We start from the raw sequence: 17,500 nt of genomic DNA, 5'->3' as shown, positions 1-17,500 counted from the left end.
CACTGCTCCGTCTACCTGTGGACTTCAGCACGCTCACTAGGAGGAGGGGACGGGACACACTACACTGAGGGGGTAAGCACCGTCCAGCGGGCCTGTAAGGGCCTGGGACACACTACACTGAGGGGGTAAGCACCGTCCAGCGGGCCTGTAAGGGCCTGGGACACACTACACTGAGGGGGTAAGCACCGTCCAGCGGGCCTGTAAGGGCCTGGGACACACTACACTGAGGGGGTAAGCACCGTCCAGCGGGCCTGTAAGGGCCTGGGACACACTACACTGAGGGGGTAAGCACCGTCCAGCGGGCCTGTAAGGGCCTGGGACACACTACACTGAGGGGGTAAGCACCGTCCAGCGGGCCTGTAAGGGCCTGGGACACACTACACTGAGGGGGTAAGCACCGTCCAGCGGGCCTGTAAGGGCCTGGGACACACTACACTGAGGGGGTAAGCACCGTCCAGCGGGCCTGTAAGGGCCTGGGACACACTACACTGAGGGGGTAAGCACCGTCCAGCGGGCCTGTAAGGGCCTGGGACACACTACACTGAGGGGGTAAGCACCGTCCAGCGGGCCTGTAAGGGCCTGGGACACACTACACTGAGGGGGTAAGCACCGTCCAGCGGGCCTGTAAGGGCCTGGGGGAGGCAGACTGAGAGAGGGAGCAATACACTTGAGAAGTTAGAAGGCATAAAGAGAACTATGAGGCTAGGAGGAAATGTAGACAAAGAAAAGAGAGAGAGAGAGAGAGAGAGACAAAACAAAACAATCATTCTCTCTCTCCCTCTCTCACACACACACACACACACACACAGATACAAACACACTAATGGCATGTAGGTTTGGAAATAGATGCACACAGTGGATAGCACTTTGCAGAGGAACATTGACTCTGTTTTAATGCATATAACCTGTTGCTTAGTGACAGTGGCCCGGCCAAGCAGCTACACTGCCTGTTAACATCAAACTCAAACTCACTCTCTCTCACACATTGTCTCACTCAAAACGTACACCCTCTCTCGCTCTCACTCACACACACACACACACACACACACACACACACACACACACACACACACACACACACACACACACACACACACACACACACACACACACACACACACACACACACACACACACACACACACACACACACACACACACACACACACACACACACACACACAGAACCCTGACAATTCTGACTCATTCTGAGGATTTTTGTCGTTTCCTCTCTAGGTTCCCTCATCCTAGAGGTCAAATCCTCGGGTGTTGGGCTGTTAATGACAGATATACTACGGACATTCGGGATCAAACCAAGTTCCTTCAGGCTGGCAGACCAACGCCAATAGATGATCTGTTTTTTCAGCAGACAACTTAGGTGGATTCAGATCCATGTCAGTGAGGAGCAGGCAGGGGTAAGATGACTACTGGTGAGACTGAAGACCTTGGGGAAGTGACTCGGGACACAGAGTCCATTTCCTACCATACACATGCACACTGTAAGTGATAGACACACAGTGTCACACACACAGTGCATACACACAGCGCCTCCTCTACTCCCAGGAGGGCGGAGCCCGCTCCAGAGTGCCAGCCAACCAGTCCAGTCCTGGCTGGAAAAGAGGTCACCTGACCACAGCGGAGTCTAAAGTCACTTGGGAGAAGTCCATCACCCAGTGACCCAGGAGCAGTGGCCTCTCATTAGGGCTCTACGTCCCTGCGCGCTGCCCGGCGCCCCCCCCCCCCCCAGACCGAAGTCAAGCGAAGGCTTTAACCGGAGGGGGGGGGGGGGGGGGGCGCCGATTGTTGCCACAACACGCAGCGTTTCACGGAGCAGCCAGCGAGGAACAGGGAGGTCCTTTGTGCTTTGTGCATCCTGGCATCGCCACGCGAGTTTATCACCGCACACGACTCAACCTCGGCTCACGCATTCCGCGCCGCCTGCGGCGCACAAACGCAACACATCAGCGGCGGCGGACAGACTGCACACGCCTGCTCAGTGAGTGTGAATGGAAGCGAGAGCCGTTCATATCAACAACGGGGGCTTGGAGGGGACCCAGCTGCGCTCTGACAAACGAATAGCGCTCCCTAGGAGGGGCCCCTCACTGCCAACATGGATTCATAATGTTGGTTATAATGAGTTAATGGGACCTGATTAAGTCAAGTGTAATACAATAGGCTGGCTGTCCAGAACATATCAACAAGTCTAGTAAAGCGGTAGGATGGTCTGGCGGTGAGGGTGATTGACGCCCAGCCGAAAGGTTCTGGGTTCGAAACCCCATTGATTGCGGTGAACCTGTAGAGCAAGACACTGCCTGAAGACCCACGGGCTTCTACAGTGTGACCGAAGTGTGATTAATAGTCCACCTCCAGAGATGGTTCATTACTCTGACAGAAAACCTGGTTCCCGAGCAAAGGGTCGGCATGGTAACAGAGGAAATCAACCTAACGTGCGTTCTGGGTATCGTACCGGTGGCATCCGGGAGGATAGAAGCGTCTCTATAGTAGACGGATGAATTGCCAAACATTTCACACTAACTGGGTCCAAACGCGAGAGCCCGGCTGGATGAGATCAACAGTGATTTGACTGTTTACAGGAGTCTCCGCTGTAATTATAATTAGTTAACGAGATGGGGATTATGTCACACAAATGATCCTGTGTGTTACGGGCATGGGTCGGATCCACAGGTCTGAAGAAGGTCCAAGCACACACACACACACACACACACACACACCCAACAAATACTCCCACATTCACGTGCACGTGGACAGATTCCAATCCCACCATGGAATGCTGTTCCATAGCGGAGGGTGTGGTGGCCAGAACGTCCATCGACCAATCAACAAACTGCTGTGATAAGAGCCAGGAGCTAAGGCCTGTGTGTGTGTGTGTGTGTGTGTGTGTGTGTGTGTGTGTGGAGGGGGAGGGTGGGGGTGTGACGGGGCGCATAGCGACCGTCACGGTAGCGATACGCTACCCATGTCATATTAAGAGTGAGGCCGTTTCTGAAATGGCATACTACATACTGCTCGTATACTGATCGTGACGTAAAAGTAGTAAGTAGTATGCAGTACGCGAAAAATGTTTTTTTGCAGTATGCGACAGTTACCCGGATGATGTACTAATCGGTCAAAAAATTCTAGTATACGGCATTTCAGAATGTTAGTAAACAATAGCCGTAACGACACTTCCGGGTGGCAGAACGAGCGGCTACCACTGACCAGAAGCCATCCAGCCGGCTGTAAACACAAATAATAATAATAAATAATAATAAATAAATAACAATAAAGACTGTCACACAGTCAACAAAACATTGTTGTTGATCTGAAGTTGAAACGATGACGAAAACGATAAATTTTTATTTTATATATATATATATATATATATATATATATATATATATATTAATGAGACGTCCCGTAGCACCCCGCAAGAAGAAAATCCTTAATTCAAGCCATTTACTCTGTTTTTCTCGATCGTGGAAGGGTTTGTTTACTAGTGGTGCCAACGGAGAACGCATCGGCTTTTGCCACCCGGAAGAACCTAGTGTGACGTCATGGTGAATTGCCGTATACATCCAGAGCTCACTACGTCGGATACTGTATCCCATAATGCAACGCGGCACCGCTGAACATTTAAAATAATGGCGGACAATGCGAGCGGCGAATACAAATACATAAATGTTTAAATGTATAATTAGTTGTAATTAGTTGTTTATTTTGATGTGATAAGCTTTCGTATGTTTTTGTAATCGTGTGTTTTTCATTGTTAACATAACAAATGGCTCAACCGTTTATATTTATAACCGAATCTTTTGGTCATGTGACTGTAGTACACTGCATGATACTTGTCATACTATACTGCATACTAGGGCGGGGAGTGGTATGTAGTGCACAGTATATACTGTGTCAGTATGCAGTATGTAGTATGTAGTATAGCATTTCAGAAACAGCCTGAGTGTTAATGTTGCCTGTGTGTTTGTCTTAGTTGTCTATGTATTCCGTTACCGTCATACTGCTTTAAAATCATTTCATCAACCATGTCATTTATCATACGCGCTACGATACAATCTTGCAAGTACCATCATTACAACTTTCTGTTTAATAGCATTTACCATTACCGTCACCTGTTCTGTTACAATAACCACTCATACAAGTATGTCGTTGTCAAATTCCAGGTCCGTTTATTTTGTTTAAATGTTACATGTTACCACCGCGTAAATGTTCGTCTTACCGTGTCTGTCTCGGGTTTGTATTGGGGATCGTGTGCCGCGTCGACGGGGTTTAAATTAACGTCACGACTTCCGGGTAAACCGGAAGTGACCCCGAGTTATTGTTATTATTTTTATTGCTGTTTTTATTTTTTACCGTGCTTAATATTTCTAGGTTATAGAGAGGAAAATTGTAGCTGTTTAAAGCTGTTGTGTGATTTCACTCGTAACACCCCTGTCTAAACGTGTATATTGGTATGCCAATTAGTAGGGGATGTGTGGCCTATTTAAGCTGACGCTTGTCAGTGGTTCTGGGGGAGCTGATGGTGGAAGGACGTATGTCTGTTTATCGCTCTCATTAAGGGACTTGTGTAAAGGTCCAGTTTGCTGAAGTTTTGTCTTATTTTTGTGACTCTTAAGTCCATTTATTTTGTTTAGTCAACAGTGTTTTCTTTTTGTTTTTTTTGTTTTATTTTTATTGCCTTATAGGCCTTAATTGGGAAAAATGAAATATCCCATCTTTTACCATCATTCTCGTCTGCTGATTTCCACCTAGCTCACGACGCTCATACGCATCTACCCATGACAGGGGGGGTGGAGGGTTGTGTTTATGTTAGGACACACACACACACACACACACACACACACACACACACACACACACACACACACACACACACACACACACACACACACACACACACACACACACACACACACACAGCCGTTTCCTACTGTTGTGTGCAGCCTGGTGATTGGCAGGCGGACAGGAAGTGGGAACTGTGAAAAGGCTAGAGGCTGCTGGCACCATGTGGGACAAGAGAGAGAGGGAGAGGGAATGAGAGAGGGAGAGGGAGAGATAGAGAGAGAGATGGAATGAGAGACAGAGAGAGGGAGAGAGAGAGGGAATGAGAGAGAGAGAGAGCGACAGTGACAAGAGAGACAGAAGCAAAAATGAGAGAAAGTGGGTGATTGAGACAAAAGAAGACAAAGAAAGAAAGAAATAAAGAAAGAAGAGGAGAATGAGACCCTGGAGAAAGACGAGATGGAGAACAGTGAAGGATGTCATCCATCTGAGAAGGACAGAGAACATACACAAGACAAAAAGAGAGCGACGGTAGAGAGGATTAGATAAGCTGGAGCAAAGCTGTCGGAAGTAAAGAAGAAAAAACAGAACCCACGGGCTCCACCCCGGTGGGTGAGAGAGAGAAGGAGAGAGAGAAGTGGTAGGAAGGAAAGATGGAGAGAAGAGCAGGCCAGCGCAGAGCGGAGGAGGTGTTACCGCTGTGAAACGTGCCAGCACGATCTCAGAGTCTGGGTTGAAGTTTTAGGAGGGAAAAGAGAAATCGCCAGTAAAAATCACAATTAGTTTGTGTATAGTCAGTCACGGACGACGGCCAACCCACCCTGTAGCAGTAACCTCTCTCTCTACCCCCACCCCCCTCTCTCTCTCCCTCTCATTCTCTCTCCATACTAAAACACACACACACACACACACACACACTGCCGTGCATGCGGGTGCACACATTAAACACGTCTATACACAGGGACTGACTCTTGATTGCAACTCAATCAACTCTGAGTGCTTGCGTGTGGGTGTCGTTTGCCTGATTGCAGCACCCATAGGGCAGGTGTGAATTGGACTCAGGGGAGTGAAGTCTGTATTTTCCATTTTATTTACACAACCTCGTTAAGCTCGTTAAGAGCTCTCTCCCCCTCATCCCCCTCCTCACGAATACCATTCACTCAAATTAGATGCAAATGAGGTCTCAAGTGGTCTCCCAAGGACCACTGAGGTAATCTGCTGAACTGTGTGTCAGTTTTTTTGTGTGTGTGTGTGTGTGTGTGTGTGTGTGTGTGTGTGTGTGTGTGTGTGTGTGTGTGTGTGTGAGTGTGTGCGTGGGTGCATGCGTGCGTGTGTGTGTGTGTGTGTGGGCAGGGACGTGCACATGCACTGAATCAGCAGCAGGAAGTGAACAGCTCAAGGCCAGGTGATCCTGGTTAACCTCTCCAGCTCTGATGTTTACCAACATATTCATCCAATCATGACACACAGCGCCAAACAAAACATGTGTTCTTGTTGTACCCTGAATGTTTTCGCTAACCCTCAATGAATCCTATAAAGTTGATGGAAGCTACAGGAGGCATGCAGGGTCAAACTGAATTGCACAAGTATTGAATAGAAACAAATGTTCCTTATCCTGTAAATAGCATGATATCAGATATCAAACAAACTGTACAAACTGGTCTGTATTAACTGAAAACTGGAGCTCATGCTGTTTAACATTTTGGTCCATTGATGGCAGAAAACAATCTTGCATTATTAACACCAAAGGATGCCGATTAGGGGAAAAAGTTAGAATGACAGTCGGCGATAAAGAGGAACACCTGACGGAGTCTTTACTGGAGTTCTGTCCAAGCTAACGCAGACCTCCATTTCAATGCAGTAGAAGGCAGCTGCATTGGAGCTGTGGTTAACCCTGACTACTACAGCAGCGCTCTGCCCCGCGTTAGGACGAGCTCCTGGGTGTCAAGGCCCGGGCGGTGGGACCCTGCGCTGCTCCTGGTGATCAGAGAACAGACTTCCCAACAGGGACAAGGACTGTCCTCGGTTTCTGGATCCTCTAAATCCCTCCTTGACACTTCAGGTCATTTTGTTCTAAGCCAAAGTTTTTTTGGCATAATGTGTACTATGTAGGATCTCACGATCAGTGGGTTTGAATCTTAAAAGTACATTTTATATTCATAAACAGATGTTTATTTTAAATGTGGGTTGATAGCAAAAAAGAAACAAACAAAAAAAGAAAGAAATAGAAAATATGCATTCTTAAAAACGTTCTGTGCTATGATTTACATAAAAGTTATGCTTCCCTGATTCCTCCCCTGTAGAGCATCCTCTCTGTCTGAAACGTAACCCTGGCTGAGCTCACGTCGTTCTACTTTAGAGGCAGCCAGAGGATGAAGGAAAACAGAGAGAGAGAGGGACCTGAAGTGTACAGGGACTCATGTTGTTTACTGGCGATGTAAAGGTATGTTTCCTATGCCAATGAAAACCCTTTGGGTTGGACTGAATTTGGTAGAGTGGCGAAGGGAAGGGAAAGAGGATGTGAGGAGGGGAGAGGGGAGGAATAGAAATGGAAGAGTGTGATTGATGAGAAGAGAGGTGAGGTAGAAAGGAAAGGAGGGGAGAGACAGAGGTAGAGGATGAGAGGGCACAACAGAATGGAAGGCAGAACGGTGAGAGAGAGAGAGAGAGAGAGAGAGAGAGAGAGAGAGATAGAGAGAGAGAGAGAGAGAGAAAGAGACGTAAAGAGAGCTAGAGGAGAGAGGTGAAAAGATAGACATAGAAAGAAAGATAGAGAGAGAGAGTATGGGCTGAAACACAGCTGAAATCACCGGAAACTGACCTGGATAAATCAAGTCAACATAAACACAGACTCTCAAGACCACCCCCTGCTTGTTAGGTATGTCCATGTGTGTATGCGTTAGTGTGTGTGCGTGCGTGTGCATGTGTGTGTGTGTGTGTGTGTGTGTGGCGCAAGCGTGTGTGTGTGGGTGCTTATGTGGGTGCATATGTCTGTGTTTCTATGTGTGTGTGTGTGTGTGTGTGTGTGTGTGTGTGTGTGTGTGTGGTAGTCATGGCCCTCTGCTACCAGGGGACTTCAGTGAGAGCCATGTGATCTACTTATCCGACCTCCATCAGTCTACTCAAATTATTTATTTTTCCAGGGTGTAAATGTCCTGGGGTCCAACAGGGAGGGGGGGGGGCTGGGGTCCAACAGAGAGGGGGGGGGCAGTGTGTAAAAGCCAACACGACCTCTAGGGTCAAGGCAGCCCACAGGGTTAGTGTCTCTCACCCCCTTACACACACACACACACACACACACACACACACACACTTACCCACACACACACAGGAATGCATACACCTATACAACGCATTGTTCAAATCTCTCCGGATTAAGACGAACCCATCGTAGCACACGGTCAGCGGTCAGTGATAGTGAGCAGGTCGACCTCCACCTCCACGAACACAACCGACAGAAACACAAACATCAAACATCAAAACGGTGGCTTCCCTCCACCGACCCCCTCTTTCTCTCTCTCACACACACACACACACACACACACACACACACACACACACACACACACACACACACACACACACATTCCTAGTTAACTGATTGTGCTTGTTGTTCCAGGTCTGTTGGTGAACCCCCGCGGGTTTTTTAAGCGGGTCCGTTATCACTCATAATGGCTTCCATACCCTCAGAGCGCATCGGTCAAGAAGAAAGCGTCTGTGCGCACGGTGCATAAATTAGCGTTTTTGCGGTTTGAGTGTGAATACGTGTCAAGGTATCGGAGGGGGGGTAGGGAGGGGGTCGGGAGAGAGATGACACACAGGTCGTTGTCGGCTCCCACTTCTAGCGCTCGGTCAGTGTGACGACTTCAGGCGACTAACAAGAAACCGATTCAGATTTTGCTGTTTAAGTTTAAGTCCTATTATGGAGATGTAGAGCAATTATGGAGATCTCTTGGTGTTCACTTGGGCCTGTAACATGTAATGTGGAGATAGACGTGTGATGTCCGAACTAGTGCAAGACCGCGAGAGTGATTACATGATTGACTGGAATTCAATCACTTCACCTAACTTTAAACCGCTTCTCACTTTTAGTGAAAGTTGCTTGAAAACCTACAGCCTACTATTTCCTGCTTTTCAACGATTTCTTGTTTTAAATCGTTCATTTAGCTACGCATTCCCATTGCCCAATTCATTACAGTTTTTTTTTTTTAATAAGTTTAGAAGTTTAGAAGTTCCACAGCCAACAATGACGCCAGGGTAGGCAACACGTTGTGTTGTATTTGGTCAGTTGGACATCATCATTCCAGGTATTATAAAGCGAGGTGTTTATTATACAGCCATCACTCCGCAGCCCACAGAGTCGGCTTGAGGAGCGCACGCGAGGAGACGCGTCTAAACTAACTTTGATAAAGTTGACATAAAGTAGGCTACCACCGCACGTTGGTACAGTTATACAGGTCGGGATGAGTTCAAACGGCTAACTATAGATGAATCCCCCAGATAAATGAAACAGGATTGACTCTACGATACGAAGGATTAGAAAAACAAGATATGGTCATAGGAAATTAACACTTACAAGCGTTCCGCGTTCCTGGGTATTCCTTTGGGCACGGCTTTAAATCCCAGACCTTGGCAGTCCACATGAGAGCCAGAGCAACTGCATTTGTGGGGGCATCCGTTCACCGAGACGAGGCACAGCAGCAAGCCCAAAACCAGCGGCCAAAGCCCGCGGAGCGCACCGCGGCCCCCCTCCCCGGACGGCACCATGATATCCACACACAAACGCTGGAAAGTCACTCAAATCCGCGGAAATAAATATCTCCTTCTGTAGGTCCTGATGGGATGTTGCTTCTCGATATCAGAGATAAGCGATGGAATGAATTAAACAACTGTCAACGGAGCCGAACTTCAGAATGTAATTGTTGTAGAAGTTGACCCAAGTATCCAAAAAGGTGTAGTTGGGAAGCGTGCTTGTTCAAAGACTCGTCCGTGTGCGCCGATGTACTGTTACTATTGAAGAAAAAAGTGACAAATAGATGAATCACACGTGACGCAAACTTGGAAAGTTTACTCTGCAAAATCGACCGTACATCGTTCAGCTCTGCGTAATGATCATCCCCAACTTTGTTCAGTTGCCAGAAGTCGTGTTCTCAATTAAAAAACACTAAAACTGCGTTTAAAAGAAGACAACTTTTCAACACGTAAAACTTCCGATGCAACCTTGTTTCGCGTACATCATTCACCAACCATTCCGGGAGATTGGCGCAAAAAAGATTCCCGTAACTATTAAAAAAAAAAAAAAGTTAGACAGTGGCGCAACGCTAGACTGGTACGGTGGGAGTAGTGAGAGCGAGTCAAACAGTTTGGTACTTCAATCTCCCCCAAAACTCAGTCTCTCTCTCTCCCCCTCTTCCTCTACCCCCTCTCTCTCTATATATATATATATATTCTCTCGCTCTCTCTCTCTCTCTCTCTCTCTCTGATGTCACCAGAAAGTAAGAGTGAAGCGAGTTCCACTAACTTTCCTCTCTCTCTCTCTCTCTCTCTCTCTCTCTCTCTCTCTCTCTCTCTCTCTCTCTCTCTCTCTCTCTAGTATCTTCTCTGAAGAAACGCAGTCCAACATGATGTGACCTTACCACACAGGAATAAGAATCCAAAGCATCTCTGACGAACACCATGTCAACTGTGAGCTTTCTTTATTTAGCTTTAACCCTTTTTTGTTATTTATTATAATGAATTTCAGAGATTCATATCTTCCTCGTGGCCAGCTGTGTTATATGTATTTATTATGACTGTTGGCAACCGTTGAATCTTTTTCCGATAAATTGTCCTTGTCAGGGCAGCCTTCTACAAAACGGCAGTCCATCATGTCATACTGAGACATCTGTGAAAGTTTGGATTATACGCGTACAACGATTACTCAAATGACACCAAGAAATAGTCAACTTGAATCTGACAAATGGGCACGTAGACGAGATCACGTGGTATGCTAATAGACCCTGGGTGTGACCACCACGCGATCAATTTGGGTTCCTTTAATGTCCGTTCAGTCAAACGATATGGATTGCAGAAACAGCCACCCTTGGGATCAGAATAATTGTTATCCATATTGCGGTATGGATTCGGGCAAAGTGATTCATAATGTAACGACTGTGAGTCTAAAAACTCTTTTCTGTCTAATTTGAGATCCTATATGCTGGTCTATACTTAAATAGCCTACACTCCGTCTGCACGTTGCAGTAATGCTGCTGCCCCCTACTGGTGAAGAAACGACCTGCACATGGTGACCTGCTCAGCTGCGAACCATGAAACGCCTTGCCAGCAAATCAGTAAAGTTTAAATTATTTAATTTCCCCCAAAAATATGTTTAACCATGTCAATGAGTCGCTTAGGCCCGAGATTATAAAATTGATTCTCAACGTTCCTCCACAATTTAAATATGAACTGCTCTTTAGATACATTTTTTCACCAATTTATTTTCTGCTAGGACCCAGACTGACATTTATTTGCACAAATTGCTGAAAACAAAAAATCGTTATTTTCTAATCAGAACATAAAGATCTACGTATATAAATATAAACCTCTTCATCTTCTAAATAATACAATATTTTGTAATTTCGATCTTGATTAGACCCCCCCCCCCCCCCTCCATATCACCCCTGCCCCCCTTCCTCTCTCTGGCTGGGAGCATATGGAGCCAAAGCAGCACCAGATGTTTCTAACAGCACCGTTTTTTCTTCCCCTCAGTGTTGTGTGTTTTCCTTCAGTTGATTAAGATATATTTGTTCTTCAGCCACCTCTGCAATTATTCATTGTAGCCACACACGTACGAACACACTCACAAACAGTGTGTGTTTAGGTGTGTGTGCTTGTATTTGTGCATGTGTGTGTACATATGTGTATGTGTTGTGTGTTTGCATTTGTGTGTGTGTGTGTGTGTGTCTTTGTTTTTGTGTGTGTGTGTGTGTGTGTGTCTTTGTTTTTGTGTGTGTGTGTGTTTCCATCTCACAGACAGGTTTCTTATGCAACCTCGCCTCTGAAAGTGAGGAGAGAGAGAGAGAGAGAGGGAGAGAGTAGTTTCTCTCCTTCCTGGGCTTTAGTGAAAGTGAATATTTGTGTTGGACGGAGCGTGTACACAAAGTGCTGACGGATGGACTGACCTGCTTTCTTTCCAAGACCAAAAAGTTTGATTAAATACCTTCTTTTTTTTCATGTCCTTCACCACAAAGGCACAAAACTAACTTTTCTTTCTGCTCCATTTGTTAAAAGATTAGCGAACTGTAGAAACTGGAACACCTCTCGCTCATTTTCAAATGCTCTCTCTCTACCCCTCTCTCTTTCTCTCTCTCTACCTCTCTCTTTCGCTCTGTAGCCCTCTTTCTCTCTCTACCTCTCTTTCTCTCTGTACCCCTCTCTTTCTCTCTCTCTACCCCTCTCTCTTTCTCTCTCTACCACTCTGTCATGCTATCTCTACCACACTATCTTCCTGTTTCCCTCGTTCTCCCCTCTTTCTCTCTCTCTCTGAAAACAGAGAGACCCTCGTTTAGAGTGGCCCTGCGTGAACACAGGGCGGACGTCACGCTGTTAGACAAAGTGACGGATCGCATGAAAGACATTCAGATATCACAGGAGTGGCCCTGCGCGGTCACCCCAAGGTCCTCATCCTCACGCCGCTGTGACGTGCCTTCACCTCCACCTGCTCCATGACGACTTGATCCTGAGGTCAGTCAGTCAGACAGCTCCTTGACTATAGACTATTTGTAGCCCTGAAGTCCTGCGTCATGATAAATATCTTACCCACACACTTCGGTGCGTGCGTGCGTGCGGGCGTGAGTGTTGGCGTGTGTGTGCGTGTGTTTGTGTGTTTGTGAGTGAAGAGAGAAAGAGTGAATAAAGGAGTTCCTTTAAAAGGGCTATCGTACATCATCATCCCTTTGGTCACACACACACACACAAACGTGATTGATTATGAAGACACTTCTTCATAATCCATAATTCTGAGGTCAGCGAGAGACGCTTTGGATATTGACTGAATCACAAAACGACACCAAATAGGAAGGAGAGACTGAATGCACAGGAGGTGAAGGATGAAGCCGGGGCCAGCAGCACTGGGTGGTGGTCCCCCCTCGTCTCGCCGTAGGTCGTCGTACAGATGTTCAACCGGCCGGAACGCTGCGCTACACGGGGTCCGCACCAGCATAGAGCGCCACCAATTCTCGACAGCCAATCACAGTGAGCCGTGGGTGTTGTTCCGAGGGGCTCTTGGCCCCTCTCTGACCCCCTCCGACCCCCGTCTCATTTGTCTTCTCTGCCAATCACTTCCTGTCGGAAGCTGAGAGGGGCGTCCTGGCCACCGGAAAGCGAGGGGTCCTAGTTTCCTGGCGGACCCCCTGACCTCCTGCTGTTGTTTCCACCAGGGTTATTTAATCAGGGAAATATTGTTCTACTAGAGTGACAGGGTAACCACATGAGTAACCTCTCTCTCTCTCTCTATCACTCGCTCCATCGCTCTTCCTCTCCCCATCATTGGCTCTCTCTGCCTCTTTCCCCCTCCCCCTCCTCACCACCCTCTCTCCAGCATTAGTCCGTTTGACGTATAATTACTGGAAAGTTTTGCATTCTCTTTCGTCCATTAAAAGACTCGTGCATATGTATGTTTGTGTGTGTGTGTGTGTGTGTGTGTGTTTTTAATGCTTACTTTCTTAAGACAGGTCCTTGGCTATAGACCATTTGTAGCCCCCAAAGTACTGCATCATTGTGATTTTCTTCCCATACACTTCCATGCATGCGTGTGGGACTGTGAGCAGGGGACTGTGTGTGTGTGTGTGTGTGTGTGTGTGTGTGTGTGTGTGTGTGTGTGTGTGTGTGTGTGTGTGTGTGTGTGTGTGAGAGTTTGCGCGCAAGTGTGTGTGTGTGTGTGTGTGTGTGTGTGTGTGAAAGAGAGGGTGAATGAATGAGTGCCTTTACAGAAGCCTATCGTCAAAGCATCATCAATTTTACACACACACACAAAATCATAAAGCACTATTTCCTTTGAGAACACACTAACACACACACTTTTGTTTAAAAACAAACAATAATAAATAGGCGTGGAATGCCAACAACCCGTTCATAATATCTACCGATGATACACAAAAAAGTGAAAATTCTGTATTCCCCAGAATGGCTGGATTTGATGTTTTTCTTCAAAGAAACTAAATATGAGCGCTGCAAAATGGACCACCATGTAGAGGTAGTGAACCCAGGAAGGTCTGCTTGTTTGTGTTTGGTTTTCTGAGTGCAGGAACACAGTCAGCCTGTATCCAGAGTGATTGATCGTGGTCTGTTCAGGTCATCGAGGAGCTGGTAGGGGTCAAACATTTTGCTCTTGGACGCAGGTAGAACCTTTCGACTTGGGAGTCAAACCCTCTTCCAACTGCCCAGGCCGTCCTGACCCAGGGGTCATGGGTAACATGGGCTTCATGATTTGAACGTGAGGTTAAATGTAAAGCTCAAACGCTGCAAACCCCAGAGGAGAGCTTAAGGTAGAAGGCACCTGCTCTGGGTCAGCCTGCCTGCTACAGCCGCCTTCTGGGCTGCTGTTGCTGAGCAGATTGTAGAAAAAGGATTTAGAAATTCTTTACTTTATCGTTCAATAATCTATAGAGCGCTCAGTTATAGTCTTATGTTTATCTCTAGACGCAGACACAAGCACACACGAGTGATAACACACAAGTATGCACATGCTAGCGCACACACACACACACACACACACGCACATACACACACACACACACACACACACACACACACAAATGCACACACACACACACACACACACACACAGTTAAATAATGCCATATGTCTGCGCTGGTATCTTAGTTTCATTGTGAGGTTTTTTCGTTCCCCTTTCCATGTCTGAACATGATGGATGGTCTAATTTACTAGAGAAATATTACACACACACACACACACACACACACACACACACACACACACACACACACACGGGCGCATGCGCACACCCACGCAGACACACACACCAACGCACACACATCCCCATACAACTGCACGTGCGCACACACACTCAAGAGAAACACACACATTTACATACATGCACATCCACACACATATGGCCACATGCACACACACACAAACACACACACACTCACAGGCTTGGAAATAAATGTACATTTGTAAATGTGCATGTGAATGTGAAGACCAGCAATGCAATACACTATAAGAGCTATTTAAACACTCACTGAACACATTGAAAATGTATCTCATTGGGGAAGGAAAGATGTATTAGTGTATATTTGTTTGTGTGTGCGTGTGCATGTGTATGTGTGTGTGTGCGTGTGCGCATGTGCGTGTGCGTGTGTGCGTGTGCGTGTGCATGTGTGCGTGTGTGCGTGTGTGTGTGTGTGCGTGTGCGTGCGTGTGTGTATGTGTTTGCACGTGTGTACTCCGTCCCCGTGGAGGTCAACCTCCTTCGTCTCCTCCCTAACAAGCCGGGGTCAAAGGTCACGGAGCATATGAAAGTGGCGGAGAGAGAGAGAAGGACGAGGGGGGCAGGAAGATGAATGGAGGAGAGGAGGAAAGGAACGAAGGAAGAAAGAAAGGGAGGAGAGAGAGCTGAACGGATAAGAGTCTGATAGGAAGGAGAAGCCTGATAGGACCCTGAGGATACGGGCTCCACTGATACAATCTGAACACATTACAACACACTTCAGAACATATCTTCACCAACAGCTTTGATTGGATTCTTTGTTCACCAGATAAATAAATCCTTTTCCAAAACCCTCAAAGTTATTTTTTGTCCTGTTTCTAATGCTTAGGGGATACAAAGATCGACCTTTCTACCTTCAAGTACTTTCCTTCCTTTATTTATTACTTTCTCCCTTCCTTCTCTCATATATTCCTCCGTCCCTCCCTCCCTCAGCTCTCTCTCTTTCTCCATAGCTCCTCTCCTCCCTGACGCCATGTTCTCCTCCCTGATAGCAGATACCTGATAGACTATCACAGACGTGGTGCCATCCTGTGTGTGTGTGTGTGTGTTTGTCTGTTTCTGTGTGTCTCTTATTTGGCACAAGCACAAGTCCCTGTATGTGTCCGTGTGTGTGTGTGTGTGTGTTTATTCACATAATTACATTCCACACTTGATGTGCACACACTCGCGTGTGTGCGAGTGGGTGTGTGTGTGTATGTGTGTGTGTCTGTGTGTGCATGTGCTGTGTTACGCAGTAACATTGAGGTGCATTGAGGGTGTTGTAAATCCCTGTGGAACAGGTGACATCTCTCATTCCTCACGTTAAACCAACTCATCTCTCAGAGATAAAGACAAATACCAGGGAGGGATACACCTCAACAGATGGTACAAGTGTGTGTGTGTGTGTGTGTGTGTGTGTGTGTGTGTGTGTGTGTGTGTGTGTGTGTGTGTGTATGTGTTTCAGAGAGTGAGAAATTGAGCAAGAAATATATAGAGAGAGAGAGGCAGAGAGAGAGCGAGAGAGAGAGACAAAGTGAGGTGTTAAGAGAGTGAGAGAAAAAGAGTAATAGACACTGCATGTGTACATTTTTCATATGCAAAAATATGTATTATAAGTAATAAGATATATTCTTCTTTGTATATGAATATTGTAGGACGACGGCTTTCACAATAATTCTGACATGACAAGCAAAATGTTTAGGAAAAACATTGCGACAAGATGCGAATGAAAAGCATTCTCTTTAATCTTGTCCTAAAAAAACGTATGGAAAAGCAACAAAAGCAACAAGCTACTTGTAAAGATTTGAAACGTGATCATACGTTAACTCTATGACCAGTTGAAAGTCATTCTTCTTGACCAAATGAATCACAGCAGCTTATGCTGTAACTCAAAGGGAAAGTCATCCCCAGTTGTTTACACTAAAACCTCAAATCTTCACATTCAATTTCTAAATAAAACGTGTGCATGGTTATCAAGCAAGCGATTTAACAAGGCAAGTGCAGTTAGAAGATTAGTATTAAATGCTGTGTACTGCAAGAAACCTTCAATAAACTGTTTAAGTTAAAAGCTTTTGACAGTAATGGCCGTAGACGGCAGCCTGTTTAACTGCCAGCGTGGATAGCTGGCTAATTTATAACATGATACCCGAGCCGACAAGGTAATGACATTACAGGTGTGTGTGTGTGTGTGAGTGAGTGTGTGTGTGTGTGTGTGTGTGTGTGTGTGTGTGTGTGTGTGTGTGTGTGTGTGTGTGTGTGTGTGTGTGTGACTGTGTGTGTGTGTGTGTGTGTGTGTGTGTGACTGTGTCAGTGTCTGTGTGTGTGTGTGTGTGTGTGTGTGTGTGTGTGTGTGTGTGTGACTGTGTGTGTGTGTGTGTGTGTGTGTGTGTGTGTGTGTGTGTGTGTGTGTGACTGTGTGTGTGTGTGTGTGTGTGTGTGTGTGTGTGTGTGTGTGACTGTGTCAGTGTCTGGTAGTGTTTTGTAGTGAGTATGTGTTTGTGCGTACACAATACAATGTGTGTGTGTGTATACAAGAGAGTGTGTGTGTGTGCGTGCGTGTATGTGTATGTGTATACGTGTGTAAGTGTGTGCATGCATCTGACCAGTGGCAGCTGAACCACTGGTCATTGGGTGACATCCTGACCAACCTACAGGCTGCACCTCATTTGCAGCATGATACAAATGGCCAAGAACAACAAGAAGAGAACAACAATGAAAGGGTTCTGAGTGGTCGGCCAA

The 17,500-nt window shown here is 46.5% G+C and overlaps 1 protein-coding gene across 1 annotated transcript in view; it reads right to left on the bottom strand.

The window, feature by feature from the left end:
• The window catches only part of LOC311345171 (slit homolog 3 protein-like), a 151,101-nt gene extending 141,008 nt beyond the window's left edge, over positions 1-10,093 (bottom strand). The window contains 1 exon segment of the mRNA XM_084469549.1: positions 9,371-10,093. Within this exon segment, the coding sequence (XP_084325675.1) occupies positions 9,371-9,561 (191 nt within the window). The 5' untranslated portion in view covers positions 9,562-10,093.
• Between the last annotated feature and the right edge of the window lie 7,407 nt (positions 10,094-17,500).

Source organism: Micromesistius poutassou (genome assembly GCF_964030765.1).
Source record: "Micromesistius poutassou genome assembly, chromosome: 6".
Classification (NCBI taxonomy): Eukaryota; Metazoa; Chordata; class Actinopteri; order Gadiformes; family Gadidae; genus Micromesistius; species Micromesistius poutassou.
Note: the sequence above shows the minus strand (reverse complement) of the source record. Positions and strands in the feature narration are given on the sequence as shown.